This window comes from Halichoerus grypus, chromosome 5, assembly GCF_964656455.1.
Source record: "Halichoerus grypus chromosome 5, mHalGry1.hap1.1, whole genome shotgun sequence".
NCBI lineage: Eukaryota > Metazoa > Chordata > Mammalia > Carnivora > Phocidae > Halichoerus > Halichoerus grypus.
In genome coordinates this window covers 78,200,241-78,221,199 of record NC_135716.1, presented here as the reverse complement: position 1 = coordinate 78,221,199, position 20,959 = coordinate 78,200,241, and the positions used below count along the sequence as shown (strand labels likewise).

General features: G+C 35.4%; 1 protein-coding gene across 4 annotated transcripts in view; it reads left to right on the top strand.

The window, feature by feature from the left end:
- SNTG1 (syntrophin gamma 1) overlaps positions 1–20,959 on the top strand; it is a 922,421-nt gene that overhangs the window by 825,358 nt on the left and 76,104 nt on the right. For all 4 annotated transcript variants that reach the window (XM_078072397.1, XM_078072398.1, XM_078072399.1 and 1 more), the window contains 2 exons: positions 2,450–2,566; positions 3,664–3,735. In XM_078072397.1, coding sequence (XP_077928523.1) covers positions 2,450–2,566; positions 3,664–3,735 — 189 coding nt within the window. The remainder of the gene's footprint in view (positions 1–2,449; positions 2,567–3,663; positions 3,736–20,959) is intronic.

The following is a 20,959-nucleotide window of genomic DNA, read 5'->3' as shown; positions in this document are numbered from 1 at the left end:
CAAAAGCCAAACCTCTACATAGCCACAATCCAGGTCAAGAAAAGTAGATTGCTAGTAACTCACATTTTCTCCCCATGCTGCATTCTCCCCAGTCACAGCTGGCTTGCTGTCTTCTAAAGTAACCATTATCCTGACAATTTTGGTAGTAATTGTCTTGCTTTCCATAGCACTTTTTTTCCCAACCAGAAATGCATTCCAAAACAAGTTATTTGAATCAAATTATATATGTTTGTGTGTATTTATTATTCCATATCTTCTTCTTTCAATTAGCATGTTCTGTGAGATTCATTTGTGTTTTTCCATGTAACTATAATTTAGTAATTTTCCTTGTTGTGTACTATTACTTTATTATACCACAATTTATTGTTATTTTTATCTATAAAATATTTTTAAGGTACACATTTTAATATCTCAAACTATCTGGTACATAGTTGGAACTAGGAAGAATAATGCTACATGAATATTCTTTTTTTAAAAGATTTTATTTATTATTTGACAGAGAGAGAGAGAGAGAGCACAAGCAGAGGGAAGGGCAGAGGGAGAAACAGACTCCCCATTGAGTAGGGAGCCTGACGTGGGGCTCGATCCCAGGACCATGGGATCATGACCTGAGCCAAACGCAGATGCTTAACCTACTGAGCCACCCAGGCACCCTGCTACATGAATATTCTTATACATGTGCTTCAGTGCACATATATACACATTTGTGTTGAGTTGATATTAGAAGTGAAGAATCAAACTCTTACCAGCTTTATATGAGCTTTTACATTGCTACATGTCCTCATGAAAATTTGTCCCTTCCTGTCTTTTTAATTGTAGCCAGTTTGGGAGATATACACAGGAAATGCATAATGTTTTAAAATTGTATTTCTTGTGGTTTTATGGTTTTAGGGCCAACATTTAAGTTTTTAATTCATTTTGAGTTGAGTTGAGTTTAATTCATTTTTGTATATGGTGAGATAAGGATCCAACTTCATTCTTCTGCATGTGATTATCCAGTTCTCCCAGGCTATTTATTCAAGTGACTATCCATTCCTCATTGTGCATTCTTGCATCTTTGTCAGAGATCAGTTAACCCTGAATTTATTTCTGGGCTCTTGCTTCTGCTCCATTCTATATACCTGCTTTAATGCCCATAACTTATGTTTTGGTTACTATTACTTTGTAATATATTTTAAATCATAAAGTACAATGCTTTGTTCTTGCTCAATATTGCTTTGGCTACTCAGGGCCTTTTGTGATACCATATGAATTTTAAGATAATTTTTCTATTTCTCTAAGGAATGCCACTGGGATTTTGAAAGGGATGGTATTGCATCTGTAGGTCAATTTGGATATTATGAATATTTTTTTAAATAATCCTTCTAACCCATGAAAATGGGAAGTCTATTTATCTGTGTTTTATTTCTCTCTGCAAGTGAACTGGTTGTTTTTAATTAGTTTTTAGCCTCGACTTGGCTAAACTTTGTCCAAGAGGTAGTTTTGGCTCTGGTTGACTCCACATAGGTTGGGTATGCTTTTCTCATTGTAATGGCAGAAGCACAAGATACTAAGTCCAACTCTACTTGTGTCATGTGCATTAATATCCCATTAGTCATAACAGATCTCATAGCAAAAAAAAAGAAAAGAAAAGAAAATGTCTAAGAACAGGAAAGAACATCCTGTCAACCATAAAACCAAAGTAAGTTACATGAGGTGGGAAATATATCTTCCCAGATACTTCTACCATATAGAGTTGCAGTAAGAGATAAATGACATATGAATACATTGTCAGGAATATAAAACTCATTGAATAAATGTTTATGTCTATGTTTGAGCTTCACAACAATCAAATGATTGAAGGAGGAGTGGCTTATCTCACATGATTTCCTTTTGGAAATTGACCCACCAATATTTAAGATCTAGAGACAAAAGAGCTGTTGTCATTGCCATTTGATATATGAATAATGTTTGAATAAACTATATTCATCTTAGATTCGTGACTAAAACAAGAAGAGTTGTCATCCCATCCTGTCAGGTAGAGGGGAGGTGTAGTACACCACAACAGTGGTAGTCACACAAGGTACTTGTCTTTGACTCATCTCTTTTTCCCACTTAAATATTTTATCCTGGGAGCACATCCCCATAGTAAAAGGCCACTTATTGGGAAACTGATAGGAGAAGTCAATAAATTTTATTATGAAGAAACATTTTTATAGTTGGAATGGTGGAGAGTGGGAGATAGAATTTATGCCAAGTTGGATCACATAAACACCAAACACCTCATAAGTGCTGACAGAAACATAAACTCTTAGGAGTGGTTCACATTCACTTATTGGAAGCTAATGTATTTTTTGCATCAATTAATTTGATAATTTTATGAGAGAATTAAAATACCCAAGATATGAAAAGTACACATCTGAAATGAGACTTTTTTTTTGACTGTTCATCATGTTCAATTTTCTTGCAGATAGTCTACATGGGCTGGTGTGAAGCACGGGAGCAAGACCCTCTACAAGATCGTGTGTACTCACCAACATTTCTAGCCCTGAGGGGATCATGTCTTTACAAATTTCTGGCACCTCCAGTAAGTGTCTTTGTCTATTTTTTTTTTTTTTTTACTTTTCCCATATTGTCATGACAGAGTGACATCAATTTAATAATAGTAAATAGCATATTACCAATATATTTTAAAAATAAAATACAGAAAAAAAATAGAAAACAGTCCAAATGTTTCTGAAAATACCTTCCTAAAGATATATGTTCTGGCATTAAATATTTATTTTATAACGCTGGAAGGCATTTCTTTTTAGGCATTTATGGTCGCCAAAATGAAAAAAAAATAGCATTTTGATTTCCTGTATTCTAGTCATTGGTCTTTGTATTAAATATGTATGGGTACTTATTGCACCTAAGGTCTTTCTTTTGGAAACATGTACCTTACACAATAGTAGATTCTCAATAAATATTTATTGAGTATAAATATCAAATGCCAGACCACTCACTTACAAGGCTAATATTACATAGGATCTTGGAAATATCAAGCCTGACCTGCTGCTATTTTGAATGACTATGTCTACACAAAGTTCAAAGCACCTGGAAGGCAAGAAAAAAGCCATTAATATTTATATATTTTACTATATTCCTACTCTGAATAATTTCTTATGACTAGACAGACAAATATATGTTTTAAACATAAGAAAGTGAAATAACTTCATTGTAGTGTTTGGTGTCTTCACAATGTTATAAGGCATTTACATCTTGAAATAACTTCCCTATTTAAACTATGTCTTTTTAAAAAATTAAAGCCTCCATTGATATCTAGTATTCTGCTTTATATGTAACTGGTGGCAAAATTATTATATGTGTGAAATATAAATACTTAGTATTTATACGTAGGTAATACATACATTATTTAAAATATTTAAGTACATTGGGCAAATGGAAATTGTTACATATAACATAAAACATTTGCTGAAAGAGGAAAAGAAATGGTGATAAAATGTAGAAGAGAGGAAACCAAAATACCACACATGGACGTCTATAAAAATAACTCCACAAATGAGACTATATAGTACATGTGGGAAAGTTTCATTGTGCACCATATTATGTAAGTGGAAGAAAGAAAGAAATTGGGGTTATCTTTCTAAAACAAATGACATATTAGTTTTTCATCTTTTAAAGGTGACAACATGGGACTGGACCCGAGCAGAGAAAACATTTTCAGTTTATGAGATTATGTGCAAGATTCTCAAGGTATGAACAATAGGTAGTGAAAATTTTCATGGCTTTTCCTTTTCAATGGTTCTGTGCTCATAAGTAGCTCATGAAAACAAATGATGCAAGGATATAAAAGATAAAGATAAAGAAAAGAAAAAATATGTATAAAAGATAGAATGCAGAGAAGTATATAAGCACCCTCATATCAGTTTAAGTAATTACTAAGCAGATTCTGTAGTCCCTCTGTCTAGGGGGAGGAGCAGGAAGAAGCTTAGTAGGAGTTCATTGAGGGAGAAATAGAGAGTTCAATCAAAAATAGTCTTAATTTAAACCTCAATTATTACCATACTTGTTTTGTTTGTTTGTTTTTCTTTTTTTTTAAGTAAAATACAAAAGAAAAAGTCTTAGAGAAGACTTGGAATTAGAAAATGTAGAAAATATAAAGGCATGTGCAGAGAAAGATTTTTTTTTTAAATCTCAGAGGTAGGTTATCTATCTGAGTGTGCAGAAGAATTTATAATTGTCATAAATCAATTAAAATTCTGGCCATACACAAGATAATTGGAATGGGAAGTCATCAAGAATTCTGTAAAATTCCAAATGGTTTCTGTAGCCATTTTTAAGAAGCAAAATGGGAATAAAACCTAAATAATAATCTGCATTCAGTTTTTACTCTGAGGTCTGTAAGCTTGGAAGTACTATAGATGACAATTAAATCCTTGTTAAGGTAGACCTTGTTCCTGTAGCCAAGGAAAACTAAGTTCCCTGCATTTTATGTCGATTATTTTCTTCTAGTTAAAGACTCAGAAAATGATGGAACATTTACAACATAAATGAAATGTATCAAAAGTATCTGAAGGCAGAGAAACAAAAAAATATTATTACCTCAGAAATGTTCATAATTTTTCTTCCCTATAAAATAATCTTAGATTAAAACTGACATTCATAGTAGCACAAGAGCTAAATAAAAATATAGGTAATTGTTAGCTCATCATTGTGTATGGTTTTAGTTCTATTTAGGGATTGATGGAGGAAGAACAACTCTGATGTACTTGGTTGATTGTTAGTAAAGAAGGCCCTGGCAACTCCTAAAAGATGTAGGGGTGTCTGAAGAAAAGGAGAACATACCCGACTCCAGTTTTTTAAATAATTACCAAAACAGCTAATGGAATTCTAATTTAATCTAATTGAATGAGATTCTAATTGAAATTTTTACCCCCCCCCAAAAAAAAACTGGTGGAATTAAGGAAATAATTAAAGAGAGAGAGGGAAGAAGGAAAGAAGTGGGGGAAGAAGGAAGGAAGGGAGGGAGGAGGAAGGAGTGAAAGAAAGAGAGAAAGAAAAGATAAAAAAAACAAGAAACTACTCTAACAAATCAGTTTTATTTGTCAATTCGTTAGCCCTACATTAAGTAACATTTTCATAGTAGTAATCCAGGATGCATTTCTGTGTTCTTATTTCGATTTAAATTATTTCCTAGTCATTTTCCAAGTAGTTACATGGTCTTTATAAGCCTCTCTTATTTAAAAAAAAAAAACAAAAAAACTGATTCAGCATTTAAAAATAATGCAGTTTATTTTATTACTTGAAATAAGGACAATTTTAAAAGAGAGAATAAGAATTATGTGTGGCTCCATGTAACCACTCAATACTTTCTCTTAAAATTTTTTTTGCAATATTAGGATTATATGGTTTGTAACTTTTTCTCATGTAAAAATGTTGAGGTTTTTTTATGTCAATCAATATACTTAAAAAAAACCTTGACTTTTTGGTAGGTTTAGTCTATCCCATCATTTGGCCATATTTATTTAGCTGTTTAGTTGCTTCCTCATTTGTTTTATCAGACATCACAATAATGACTGATTTATATAAGAGATAGTGGTTGAATATTTGACGTATACCAGGTAATCTGTTAAGTGCTTATTATAATGGCTGGGGAAAAAAAAACAGAAAAAGTCCCTTCTTTCACTGAGCTTACATACTAGGGTGACACAGACATTAAGTTAACATGAAGGCACACACACACCCACACACAAATAGATAGCAAAGAATTGATGTTTGCCCACAGACTTTTATGTAACTTTCTAGTTATTTCTTTTAATCTAAATTCTGAGTTTTGGAAATCCTGGGTGGAAAATATTTCAACATATTCAAGATGTTAGGTTTAGGTATCTAAATTCCTTCCTAGAAAAGCCATACCAACTTATGCTGCCATTACAAATACCTAGAAGTGTCCATGCATTTGCTCTCTGCCCAAATTAAAATCAAAGAGCACTTCTCATTTTTCTTTTCCCATAAAATTTCCTATAAGCTCATTAGTTGCTTTGGGGAAATTTTTACATAAGTTAGAGGCCTGGAGATAAATATTTTTAGACACTCAATAAAATATAATTTTACTCTTACTTGTGATATATAAATAAGAAAGTTCTCCTACCATTAATCAATACAACACTAATTTTCTGTGCTTCATGGATTTACATTCAACACACAAAATTTGCTGCTTTTTCACCAAAAGAAAAATTCATATAGCACAAGAATAGAGGAGTAGACATAAGACTCAGTGTTAAATGGGTACCTTTCCTGCATTCAGATCAGTGCCTGGAGGATGATTGGCTTGACAAGGAGTCCAGCCTCAGAGAGTTGGGTCTGGGAAGCAATTTTTTTTTTTTTTTAAGATTTTATTTATTTATTTGAGAGAGAGAGAATGAGAGAGAGTACATGAGAGGGGGTAGGGTCAGAGGGAGAAGCAGACTCCCTGCCGAGCAGGGAGCCCGATGTGGGACTCGATCCAGGGACTCCAGGATCATGACCTGAGCCGAAGGCAGTCGCTTAACCAACTGAGCCACCCAGGCGCCCCTGGGAAGCAATTTTGAAAGGGTCTTCTCTAACCCAGCCATCTACCGTCATGAGGTAACAGTCCTGTGCAGATGTATGGATTGTAGACTTCAGTCTCCAGAAAGGGATCTCTCGGAAAAGGCAAATTTAAAGGCACAGTTTAATGATCTGGACAACAGAACATCTGGCCTGGTACCACTAATAGAGAAAACCCTCTCCTCTCTCTTCTGATATGAAGCTATACAAGTAATAAGAAAAATGAAGCAATAATTAGTTACCCAATAGATATAGTTTACACATATGTGCCAGGTATTGTTCTCAGTTTCTTGATAAAATAATTTATTTAATCTTTACAACACCATTATGAAGCAATTATTATTCCCATTTCACATATATGGAAACCAAGGCAAAGAAATTTTAAGTAAATAGCTCAAGGTCACAATAGCTAGTAAATGCCAAAAGTAAGGATTTGAATCTTGCAGTCTATCTCAAAAATCTGTGCTCTTAAATACTATATTACCTCTTTCTCTGTCAGGATAAGCATTGATAAATCAGAAAGAAATGAAAATGAGAAAGCCAGCCAGGTGATGAGAGAACAAAATTTTCAGAACAAGAGAGTCTTGGCAAAAAATGACAATTCTGTTACTAAATACATTACCTTTTGCAAATATATTAGGTACTTTAAACTTCAATTTCTTCTGTTCAGTGGAGATAACAAAACATAGGATGCTGTGAAGGTTGGCAATTCATTAATCAATATGTGAATGTATTTTTATGAATTAATTCACATTACAAATACTCATGAAGTACTCTCTATGTGCCAAGCACTCAACTAGGTATTAGGGATTCAGTGCAACTGGACAGAAGGGCTGAGTTCACAAAAAGCCTAGCTGACTAAGGAATTTAGGAAGGACATTTTGAAGGAGGCCTTAAATAAACTTGAAATATAAATGATCATTAAAGGGTTCAGATGATGTGTTTTGGTTGGGATTGGGGTTTGGTAAGTGGGAGAAGAAGGGGGCATTGTGGGCATAGAAAGTAATGTGTAAACTTGTCCAGGTGTACAAAGAAATATGTGTCATTTAAACAACTAAAAAACGTTCAGTATGTCTGTAATTTGCTTGGGTATGGAAGCTAATGCTGGTGTTTGCATGGGGGAAGCTGTTAAAAGACAAGAATAGGGAACATAAAACTTATCTGAAGAACAAAGGAGCCTCCTAAGGATTTCAAGCCTGAGCAGTGACTGAGTTTGCCTTTTTTAAAATAGTCTTCTAACTGCAACGTGAGACAGGATTGGAGGGATGGGGTGGGGGATGCTTCAGGGATGCTGCCAAGATCCTGGGGTAGAGACAGCCCATTCCAACAAGGCCTGGGCAGTGGGCTGGAGAGGTGCAGGGAGAGAAGAGAGGCAGAGGAGAAGACTGTATAGAGGCCTGCAGTGTAATTACCCTCATGACAGCCATAGGCCTGTCTTCTCCCACTGCTCTCAGTTATCTGACTCTGAGCAAAAATGATTGCCTGAGTTCCAACTCTAAGACCACAGTGTAGCTGAATGCAGCTGGAAAAAACTCACCATGTACTGAATTCTGAGCTTGCACTTCACGAAAGTCTTTAATTCTGTCTCAAAGAATTCTGTAAAAATGCATTATATTTTTTATTAACTAACACAATTCTTTAGCACTTTTTCCCCTATGATTTTGGGGTGCTGTATATTCTTTGACCATCTCTTCAAACGAAAATAACTTTATAATATCAGCTTCTACAGGAAAGAGAATTTACTCCTTGTGTTTTGTCTGTACCTAATTGGGCACCTGTGTTACCTCCCAGCTGGAGAATACCCAAAGTCCCATGCTCAGGTACAACTCCTCATGTAACCTGGATCTCATCCTACAGCTGAATTTAGTAGCTCAATTCCAATGATCAGATTACTCCTAGTGAGAGAATGACAGCACCTATCTGCATGATGTGAAAGCTCAGGCACAGCAATTATCCTGTCAAACGATCGGACATGGGGAAACACAGGAAGTGTGAATGGAGTATCTGACCTACTTCAAAATAGTTGAATTGTATGAACCTCCTAATATCACGTGGCTAGCAAACCCTGCAAAGGAGGAAGACTATATGGTCTGTAGATATTTAAAGCCTACCCCTTTCAGAGCATTAGACTGAAGAGGAGCGAGCCTTTTTGAAAGACCATCTTTCTTTTTTAATTTTTAGGACACTGCTTTACAGACTAACCTTACATGTATTAAGTTTAAATTCTTGATAAAATATACATAGTGATCAGTATAGTCACAGTGATATTCTTACAAAATCATTTTCAGAAAAAAAATACAAAAATATCATGGCTGGCTGGGCTGAGTGAGGAGAGCTTTCAGATGTGTGTTGGTGGGAGATGGGGAAAGAGAGAAAGGGATTGGTCAACTAAATAGATAGGGGGAATGGGAGCCTGATTTCTCACTGTCAGAGACATGAGAGTTGCAAATACGGCAGGACAGACTAAAATAAACCCAACAGAGCTGGATTAGAATTAGAAATACTGGTATGCGGGGCGCCTGGGTGGCTCAGTCGTTAAGCGTCTGCCTTCGGCTCAGGTCATGATCCCAGGGTCCTGGGATCAAGCCCCGCATCGGGCTCCCTGCTCTGTGGGAAGCCTGCTTCTCCCTCTCCCACTCCCCCGCTTGTGTTCCTGCGCTCACTCTCTCTCTCTGGCAAATAAATAAATAAAATCTTAAAAAAAAAAAAAAAAAGAAATACTGGTATGCAATTGGTTGTGTGTGTGTGTGTGTGTGTGTGTCTATAGATAGCTATACAAATAAAAACAGGTGTTTTTACACACATTTATAAAAGTGTGTGTGTGTGTGTGTGTGTGTGTGCGCGTGTATGGACCTTCACTTGATCTTGGCCAAAAGGCCGAGAAGTGATGTGCACATACAGACCTTACCCTGCCTCCTGAGAGTACCTGGTTCAGAGAGTCCCCATCAGCAAGGAGCACACCCAGCACCCAGCTATCGCTTTCTTAATACCATCCTCCACTACAAGGAGCCAGAACTCTGTAGAAAAATTGTTGGTGGCTTGACTGCAGCATAAAAAGTAAAAGATAAAGTTAAATCATTTCATTGTCCCAGAAAATCAGAAAATGCTCAAAGAATGTTGGAAATATGTCAAAAGACACAGACCTGCTTCAAGGGCACCGGTGGGCAAATCTGGGACAAACTGATGTTCAAAATAGGAAACCTATCTTGAATCTATCTTCATAAAAATAAATAAGTGGAAAATTTAATAAGAAGCAGAAACTTAAATAGTTTCAAAGTACCTCCCTGCACAGTACTTATTACAATTTCAAAAAAGAAAAGAGTAACTTTACAGGGGACTTCACCATCTTCATAAGTTGATCAAAATGAACATTTTATTAATGGAAAAAATCAAAAGCATTATGCCTGATAGTATGATAGCAGAATATCACAATTAGAAGGAGAATATCAGGTCTGTGACATTTCTCCTAAAACTGTATAATAAACCAAGAGAAACATCTGATCTAATTTAATGTAATAATGGGGAAACCATTTAATTTAATCTAGTATGATGTGATCTAATCTAATCACGAAGAAATGTCAAACCCAGGTGAGTCACAGTCTACAAAATAACTGACCTGCAGTCTTCAGTAGTGTCAAAGTTTCAACAGTGTCAAAGCTATTATGGGCACGTGGGTGGCTCAGTCTGTTAAGCATCTGACTTTTGATTTTGGCTCAGGCCATGATCTCAGGGTCCTGAGATAGAGCCCCGCATGGGGCTCTGTGCAGGGCCTGGAGCCTGCTTAAGATTCTCTCTCCCTCTGCCTCTGCCCCTCCCCCACTCTCTCTCTCAAAAAAAAAAAAAAAAATGTCAAAGCTATTAGAGTCAGGGCAAGACCAGGTAATCTTCCCATTCAAGGCAACTAAAAAGCCATGACAGCTCCATACAAAGATGATTCTGAACTGGTGAATCATGAATGAAGTATAAGGACCATAGGACAACAATATACAACATCAAATTCCTTGTTCTGATGGTTGTATTGTAGTGATATGGGTGAATATCCTAATGTTCTTATTTGTTAAAACTACATAGGAAATTATGGGGGTGGAGGGTGATGAGGTATCACATTGGCAATTATCAAATGGTTCAAGAAATAAGTCTTTGTAATTCATATGCAAATTTTGTTCATGTGATTGTAATAAAAATATTACATTTCAGGATTTGCTAAATAAAGAGAACTGTAAAACAAACATATAAGGAAAACAAGCCTGCCTCATGTAGAGTAGATGCAGCAAATCATGTCTAAAGGCAAGCTGGCTGGTAAAGAACATTCTAAGACAATGCTGATTAAAATTTTGCTCAAATACAAAGCAACTAAAAAGAATTGTTAAAATGAGTAGAATAAAGAAAGAGATAAATGGAAAAAATAATTTTATCAAATTAAAATAATGGAATAATCCCATATTAAAGAAAGAAGTATTTAAGTAAGTGAATTTTTTCATGATCTTCATATTTGATATCAAATATACTCCTGTATATTTGTACAATATATTATTGTATTGGTGAATAAAAAGCTAAATCCAGTATTATCATTCCTTTTACCCTCACTACTAGCATTTTGAACAGAAAAGAGCTGCTCCAAAATTTTTATGATCTGATTTAAAATGAAAGCAAAAATAAAAAATATACAATAATGTACAAATATACAATATATACATAAATGGAGATATTACAAGAAACAAAATGTAGAAGATAATATGTGGCATCAGCATGTATTGATATCATTATTAGGCAAGCAAGCGCTAATGGTTTGTTAGACACAAGAATTCTTCCAAAGACTGGAATTTAGATAAAGAATTATTTTTTAGTAGAATTTTATGTTAATGGCATGTATTAATGGAAAAGATATTATTTGACTCTGAAGTTACCACTTTTGAAATAAACTATGTTTCATGGAAACCATCTACGTAAAAAAGATGTGTCTGCATTTTCTTTTTCTCACTTCTTTTTTTTTATTGTTATGTTAATCCCCATACATTACATCATTAGTTTTAGATATAGTGTTCCATGATTCATTGTTTGTGCATAACACCCAGTGCTCCATGCAGAACGTGCCCTCCTCAATACCCATCACCAGGCTAACCCATCCTCCCACCCCCCTCCCCTCTAGAACCCTCAGTTTGTTTTTTAGAGTCCATCCTCTCTCATGGTTCTTCTCCCCCTCCGATTTCCCCCCCTTCATTCTTCCCCTCCTGCTACATTCTTCTTCTTCTTTTTTTCTTTCTTAACATATATTGCATTATTTGTTTCAGAGGTACAGATCTGAGATTCAACAGTCTTGCACAATTCACAGCGCTTACCAGAGCACATACCCTCCCCAGTGTCCATCACCCAGTCACCCCATCCCTCCCACCCCACCCCCCACTCCAGCAACCCTCAGTTTGTTTCCTGAGATTAAGAATTCCTCATATCAGTGAGGTCATATGATACATGTCTTTCTCTGTTTGACTTATTTCGCTCAGCATAATACCCTCCAGTTCCATCCACATCATTGCAAATGGCAAGATCTCATTCCTTTTGATGGCTGCATAATATTCCATTGTATATATATACCACTCTTCTTTATCCATTCATCTGTTGATGGACATCTTGGCTCTTTCCATAGTTTGGCTATTGTGGACATTGCTGCTATAAACATTGGGGTGCACATACCCTTTCGGGTCCCTACTTTTGTATCTTTGGGGTAAATACCCAGTAGTGCAACTGCTGGATCATATGGTAGCTCTATTTTCAACTTTTTGAGGAACCTCCATACTGTTTTCCAGAGTGGCTGCACCAACTTGCATTCCCACCAACAGTGTAGGAGGGTTCCCCTTTCTCCGCATCCCCGCCAACATCTGTCATTTCCGGACTTGTTAATTTTAGCCATTCTGACTGGTGTGAGGTGGTATCTCATTGAGGTTTTGATTTGGATTTCCCTGATGCCGAGCGATATTGAACTCAGAAAACTATAAAATACTCATGAAAGAAATTGAGGAAGACACAAAGAAATGGAAAAACGTTCCATGCTCATGGATTGGAAGAACAAATATTGTGAAGATGTCAATCCTACCTAGAGCAATCTACACATTCAATGCAATCCCCATCAAAATACCATCCACTTTTTTTAAAGAAATGGAACAAATAATCCTAAAATTTGTATGGAACCAGAAAAGACCCCGCATAGCCAGAGGAATGTTGAAAAAGAAAAGTAAAGCTGGCAGCGTCACAATTCCAGACTTCCAGCTCTACTACAAAGCTGTCATCATCAAGACAGTATGGTACTGGCACAAAAACAGACACATAGATCAATGGAACAGAATAGAGAGCCCAGAAATGGACCCTCAACTCTATGGTCAACTAATCTTCAACAAAGCAGGAAAGAATGTCCAATGGAAAAAAGACAGTCTCTTCAACAAATGGTGTTGGGAAAATTGGACAGCCACATGCAGAAGAATGAAACTGGACCATTTCCTTACACCACACACAAAAATAGACTCAAAATGGTTGAAAGACCTCAGTGTGAGACAGGAGTCCATCAGAATCCTAAAGGAGAACACAGGCAGCAACCTCTTCGACCTCAGCCGCAGCAACTTCTTCCTAGAAACATCGCCAAAGGCAAGGGAAGCAAGGGCAAAAATGAACTATTGGGACTTCATCAAGATAAAAAGCTTTTGCAAAGCAAAGGAAACAGTCAACAAAACCAAAAGACAACTGACAGAATGGGAGAAGATATTTGCAAATGACATATCAGATAAAGGGCTAGTATCCAAAATCTATAAAGAACTCATCAAACTCAACACCAAAAGAACAAAGAATCCAATCAAGAAATGGGCAGAAGACATGAACAGACATTTTTCCAAAGAAGACATCCAAATGGCCAACAGACACGTGTCTGCATTTTCTGAATAGATTTATATCAGTTTTCATTTTTAAAATAATAATTATTCTTTAAAAATGTATCAATTATTTTGCATTTTATCAAGTCATTTAAAAATGATTAGGGTTCTTAGTTTTTTAGTGTATCACGAGAGAATTAAATTGCCCTAAAATGTGCAATCACTTCCTAAATCCATGCTTCTTAAACTACATTTTATTTTTTTTCCCTCTACATTTCCCTGGTGATTTTTAAGAGATTTTATGAACTGTAAACTAAGGTAGTGTAATTGCTCTGGATAAGAACCATGGTTTCTCTTACCCTGATCTCTGTCTGTGGAAATGCCATGGGACAACAAAGACGGGGAGACTGCTGTCCACAGTGCCAACTGCCAAATCCAGCCTCTTTTCTTAATAAAACACAATGATCATCACTGATAAAAATGTGACTTTATCTTATATTTTGTTATTTTAGAACTGTCTTAGATATATTAATATTTTAATATTTAATATTTTGCTGTTCTGTTAGAATTCCAACTGTGATGTGTCTAATAATTATTCCAACTGTTGTACTTATTTCTATTTTTCCAAAACATCTCTCAAGCCCCAGGATATTAATTCATCAAGTCTCATTTTTAGAAATTTGTTTTATTGACCTTTGTATGCTCTTGAAAGCTCAAAGTCATAGTTTAATACCCTTTCCCTGCTTTGCTTTCTTTTCAGCTGGAGGTTTCCAATATTTGCACTTGTCCAATGTAATGACACACATTTCAATCTCATTCTTATGTTATTACTTTTTTCTTTAAGTTATACCATTTGCACTACCTTTTTTATGTCAGATATGAACAAAACATGAATTTGTCCAATATTTTAAATAATTGTACATGACTTCTGAAACCTATCTGATGATTCCTCAAATTTTGTTTATCTTTTTTGTTATAATATTTACAGACTTCAAATGCTTTCATAAAGCTTCTAAAACAACTCAAGGTCTTTATTTAAAGCAAACAAGTATCTCTTAGCAATAGGATTTGGAAATAAAAAGATTCAGTCATTTCTCCTCCTTGATAATGTTATACATAAAAGATATCTAATCTTGTTTTCCAAATAACCAAAACCCCAACCCTGTCTTTCTTAATATCTAAGTATTTATGGGGCATTCCTTCCCCAACTAAGTGGGTTTAAGAACAATATGTTTATGAATTATCACAACTTTATGTTGCAAAAATCTATTCCCCTTCAGTCTGACTAGAAGCATAGCCTGACTAATTCTGAAAATAAACAGTGGGAGCATTGCTGTTCTAAATCCTAATATTGTAATTTATTCCAATAATTTTAATAAAATATGAGAATATAACTATGTTAAGAAAATCTTCCAAATGAAACACATTTCAAGTGAAATTTACATAATACTCATAAAATATAAATAAATTGAATATTTTTAAAAAGTATTTAAAATAACTGAAACATCTTCCATAATAATTTTCTGTTTACTAAAATTTTGTATAGGCAATTAGTCAGAACATACCTTTTGTGTAAGGAGAAAGCTAGAAAATTTGCTTTGTTGTCCAAATCCATTTGGCTCCAGTCTCAAGGATTCATCCTGTAAGAAGAAAATAATTTGTAATCCTCAATTCAGTATAAACTCCTTCAGGTCTATTTTAGGTTTTTTGGTAATCTTTCTAGACTTAATACTTTTGGATTTTTGTTTACAGAAATTTTCTACCTTGCAAATTTACTATTGTACGAAATCTTAACTCTGACCTTCCAAAACCTTATATTATTATTTACACAGGTGCACATAAAGTTTTAGTACTGGCAGAAACCAGGTATGAGCCCCTTCTGAGGCCTTCATCCATGAAGGAACACTGCAGAAAAGCATTGCAATCTCCTTCAAGTTGTTTTAGAACGTATTTTTTTTTTAAAGATACAGTGTCATAGATAATTTTCAGTTCCAATTTTTAATCATATCATTTTATTATTATCAATAATTATATTTGTGCTACTATATATTTTATTAATAAAAATATTATTGTTATTTTGCTATTGTTTAGAATGATATCAACTTCTATGATTAATATTTTTCTATAGAAGCTCAGCAACATACACTGAACACTGTCTATGTCCTGTTACTTATCCTTTGCATATTTTAAAGAGTTGAATAAATTGCACCCATTGTTTACATTCCACTTTATAAAGTAGAAACAGTGAAGATTAGAGACACTCTAGGCTATAACTACTCAGTCACTGCTGTAGAAGGAACATGAAGATCCAACTCTCTGGACCCATGCTGCTCTCTGTCCTTACTAGATCATAACCCTTTAAAGTATAGTTTTATAGGCTTGTGATGTTTGCATTAAATATGTCAGGACATATACTGTTAGAAATGGTCTTTGCAGTGGGTCAGGTTTTTTGTTTTTTTAAAGACATACATGAACCAGATTTATTAAATTTAACTTATGTGATTAGATTTCATTGTTTGTTTCCTCTTTTAGCTTAGCAGCTTTAAAATTATATTACATGTGTAAGGAAAAAAGAGTCTTTGGCCAAGCTCTGAAATATCTGAAATATTTTCAACTAACACATCTTTTTTTAAGATTTTATTTATTTATTTGAGAGAGAGTGAACAGAAGCAGGGAGGAGGGGCAGAGAGTGAGGGAGAAGCAGACTCCCCGTTAAGCAGGGAGCCCTATGTGCGACTCCATCCCAGGACCCTGGCATCATGACCTGAGCTGAAGGCAGACGCTTAACCGACTGAGCCACTCAGGTGCCCAACACATATTTTTTTAAATGATAAAATTAGGAGCATTAAAATTTACCTTGAGATTATATCTTTTTTTGTTGTTCAGGTTTTTATTTAAATTCCAGTTAGTTAACATACAGTGTACTGTTAGTTTCAGGTATGGAATTTAGTGATTCATCACTTACATACAACAGCCAGTGCTCATCACAACAAATGCCCTCCTTAATATTGATCACACATTTAACCACTCCCCAACCACCTCCCCCCCAACAATCCTCAATTTGTTCTCTATAGTTAAGATCCTTTTAGGGTTTGCCTCTTTCTTTTTTTGCCTCCCTATGTTCATCTGTTACATTTCTTGAATTCCACATATAAGTGAAATCATATGGTATTGGTCTTTTACTAACTGACTTATTTCGCTTAGCATAATACTCTCTAGCTCCCTCCATGTCATTGCAAATGGTAAGATTTCATTCTTTTTGATGGTTGAACAATATTCCATTGTATATGTGGATCTTTATCCATTCATCAGTTGATAGACATTTGGGCTCTTTCCACAGTTTGGCTATTGTGGATAATGCTGCTATAAACATCAGGGTGCATGTAACCTTTCAAAACTGTATTTTTTTATCGTTTGGGTAATAACTGGTAATGAAATTTCTAGATTGTAGGGTAGTTCTATTTTTTTTTTTTTAAGATTTTATTTATTTATTTGTCAGAAAGAGAGAGAGCGTACAAGCAGGGAGAGTGGCAGGCAGAGGGAGAAGCAGACTCCCCGCTGAGCAAGGAGCCCAATGCAGGACCCCATCCTAGGATCCTGGGATCATGACCTGAGCTGAAGGCAGACGCTTAACTGACTGAGCTACCCAGGCGTCCCCGGGTAGTTCTATTTTTAACTTGTTGAGGAACTCCCGTTCTGTCCAGAGTCGCTGCACCAGTTTGCATTCTCATCAACAGTGTTCGAGGGTTTACATCTATCAACAGTTGGATCTTGTCAAAATTGACCTTGTTCCTAACTTTTTAAAAAACTCTTTATTGAGAAAATTCTTTGTAGGATTCCAATTTGTTGTTCCAACAAATTCCAACAAAGCATAATTGAGAGAAAAATGATTCACTCCTGTGAAATGTTTTCCTCTCCAAAGATATAGATATATAAACACACACATGTGCATTTGTGTATTTGTCTGTGTAGAGGGATGTGCTTTGTCATTTTGTGCTCTGGAGATATTGGTTATGATGTTTTGGAAATAATAAATAACTATTTGATATATTTTTGTTTTATAAAACATGGAATAAAGTTCAATTTTGCTTTATCATTACTATACAAATTATTCATTCTTTTACTATGTCATGTTTTCTCTGAACAACAGCCAATGGTCTTAATAGGAACTAAGATAATTCTTAGGAATAGAGTTATGGTTACTTTTATTTTAATAGATAATTTCACTACTTTTATTTTTGTTTCCCTAAGGTGTATTTATCCTTCAGCATTCATTATGTACTATTATTGTCTAGTTTCAATATGCCCTATTAACAAGATTATCAGATTAGTTGGTTGAGAGAAAGAGCAGTGACATGTTAATATGAATCAGCATCAGATTGCTGAAGCTTGACTTCTGGACCCAATAATTCCCAGCAATATATCATTGATAAATTGCTTCATTTTTTTAATTCCAGAATCATCACCCTTAAATCAGGAATTATAATTATAGCAACCTTATAAGGTTATTGGTATAGCTTACCTTATAAGGTTAAGAAAGGACACTTAATCAGGATTGAAAAATGTTAGTGATTTCTTTTTTTTTAGTATTTTTTTAATTATGTTCAGTTAGCCAGCATATAGTACATCATTAGTTTCTGATGTAGTGTTCAACAATTCATTATTTACATATAATACCCAGTGCTCATCACAACTTGTGCCCTCCTTAATACCCATCACCCAGTCACCCCATCCCTCACCCCCCACCCTGCTGTAACCGTCAGTTTGTTTTATAGAGTCCAGAGTCTCTCATGGTTGTCTCCCTCTCTGATTTCTTCCCATTCAGTTTTCCCTCCCTTCCTCTGTGGTCCTCCAAGCTATTCCTTATGTTCCACATGTGAGTAATTTCTGTCTCTAAATTGCTCTTGAAAAGTATGCCATCCTAAAGTGGGATTAGTCCTGTCCACCAAGGCAGTTCCTTTCCTTTTGTCCAACATGTGAAAGTCCCTTTGCTCATTTTCTGAATAACATGACTTTCTGGCAAATGCAAGGACATAGATATGTTTTACTTTAGTCCGAATAAGCATTTGAATGAGAGGTCCCTTCCATCCTTGAAATCATAGGACAGTCTTTTGACCAAGTGCTTGGAATTAAGAGAAAAATGGACCCATTTCTTTGACAATGAACTGGAATTAGACTATCTTTATAACTATTGAAGGTTACTTTTCTCTGGTGTGGTATCAGTTCTATTACAACCATACACATTATGAAAAGAGAAATCAGGAATGTCCCAGAGACCAGAAATAAGGCTCTTATTCAATAGAAAAAAACTTATCAGCAACCATATCCTGTGTGGAAGTCATCAACAGACACCTCTCTGTGCAATAAGGAGCTTTGGTGGCATCCATTCCCTGGGCCAACTGTTGCACAGTCAGTAGCAAAGATGGAAATACAACCTTGATTAGTTGAACACCAAGGCAATGCTCTTTCTCCACTACCCTAAGTTATAAGAATTCTTTTGAGGGAGGTAAATGATTCCATCATTTGTGATTCCAACAACCTATTGATCCATCTTCTGGTATACTAGTAGGAGGAGGAGAACAGATGTGAAGTACAAACAGATTCTTCAAAAAGGGCATTACATGTAAGAGGCAATTTTATTTTAAAGACTTGCTTAATATAACAACTCAAACAGTATGTATCCAACTGTATCCTCTTCTTGGTGTTCTCATATAAAATTTGTAAATCATGTAAGAATATTTGTATAATGCAGGCAAATCTCATTTTACTGTGCTTCACTTTATATCGAGCTTTGTAGATTCTGTGTCTTTTAGAAATTGAAAGTGTGTGGCAACCTTGCACTTAGCAAGTCTATTGGTGCCATTTTTCCAACAGCATTTTCTCACTTCATGTCTCTGTGCAACATTTTGGTAATTCTCACAATATTTCAAATTTTTTCATTATTATTATATTTGTTATGGTGATCTTTGATTAGTGATCTCTGATGTTAATATTGTAATGTTGTTTTCATGCTTGCTAACATAGCATTCATTATGCAGCCCATTGATCAAGGAGCAATTTCAACTTTCAAGTCTTACTATTTAAGAAATACATTTTGTAGAGCTCTCAATGCCATAGATAGTGATTCCTCTGATGGATCTGGGCAAAGTAAATTGAAAACCTTCTGGAAAGGATTCACCATCCTGGATGCCATTAAGAACATTTGTGATTCATGGGAAGAAGCCAAAATATCAACATTAATAGGAGTTTGGAAGAAAGTTGATTCCAACCATCATGGGTGACTTTAAGGGGTTCAGGACCTCAGTTCAGCAAGTAACTGTAAATGTGGTAAAAATACAGAGAATTAGAATTAGAAGTGGAGTCTGAAGATGTGACTGAATTGCTACAATCTCATGATAAAACTTTAATGGATAAAGAGTTACTTCTAATGGATGAGCAAAGAAAGTGTTTTCTTGAGAAGGAAACTACTCCTGATGAAGATGCTGTGAGAATTGTTGAGATGACAAAAAAGGATTTAGAATATTACATAAACTTAGTTGATAAAGTAGCAGCTGGGTTTGAGAGGATTGGCTCTCAGTTCTACTTACTGTGGGTAAAATGCTATTCAACAGTATCACATGCTACAGAGAAATTGTTCATGAAGCGAAAAGTCAATCAATACAGCAAACTTTATTGCTTTCTTATTTTAAGAACTTGCCACAGCCACCCCAACCTTGAGCAACCATGGCTCTGATCAGTTAGTAACCATCAACATTGAGCCGGGACCCTCTGTAAGCAAAAACATTATGACTCACTGAAAGCTCAGATGATGGTTAGCATTTTCTATCAATACAGTACTTATTATTAAGGCTTGTCCATATTTTTAGACATAATGATATTTCACACTTGATAGACTATGGTATAGTGTAAATGTAACTTTTATATGTCCTGGAACACCAAATAAATTCATTTGACTCTCTTGCAATATTCATGCTGTTGCAGTAGTCAAGAACTGAACCTGCGGTATCTCTGGGGTGTACCTCTTTATGAACTTCAGCTTCTTGACTTAGGGACAAAAGGCTGATGAAACTGTAGTTGGTTAACACACAGAGTGTGAAATTTTTATGAATATCATCAAAGCACTAAAAATAATAAATTCAGTTTTTCTCATTGGATAGGAAGTGTTGTCCTTATTAGGTATTGTTTTCCCTTTCTGCTTGGAGATAGTCTAAGCTTGCACACATTGAAATGTGTGAGGGTACAGTTATCAGAGAGATGGCAGTCGCTCTGTCCACCACTTCTGCCAACAACCTTCCCAGCCATGCTTTCTTTTGTCTTCAGCCCCTAGTGTGACCTTGGGTCCTCAAGTGCAGCATCCTAGGGCCCTGGTGACATGGAAGCATTGTGCTGCAACATAGAAATGGGACTGAGTGTGAGAACAGAGCAGGTATGTACTCACACTCAGCCCAGTTTAGTCACAGGACAGTAAATGGCCTGCAGTGGACAGTCTTCCTCTCTGCAGTGACATTCCATCAGAATGACCCAAAAGACAG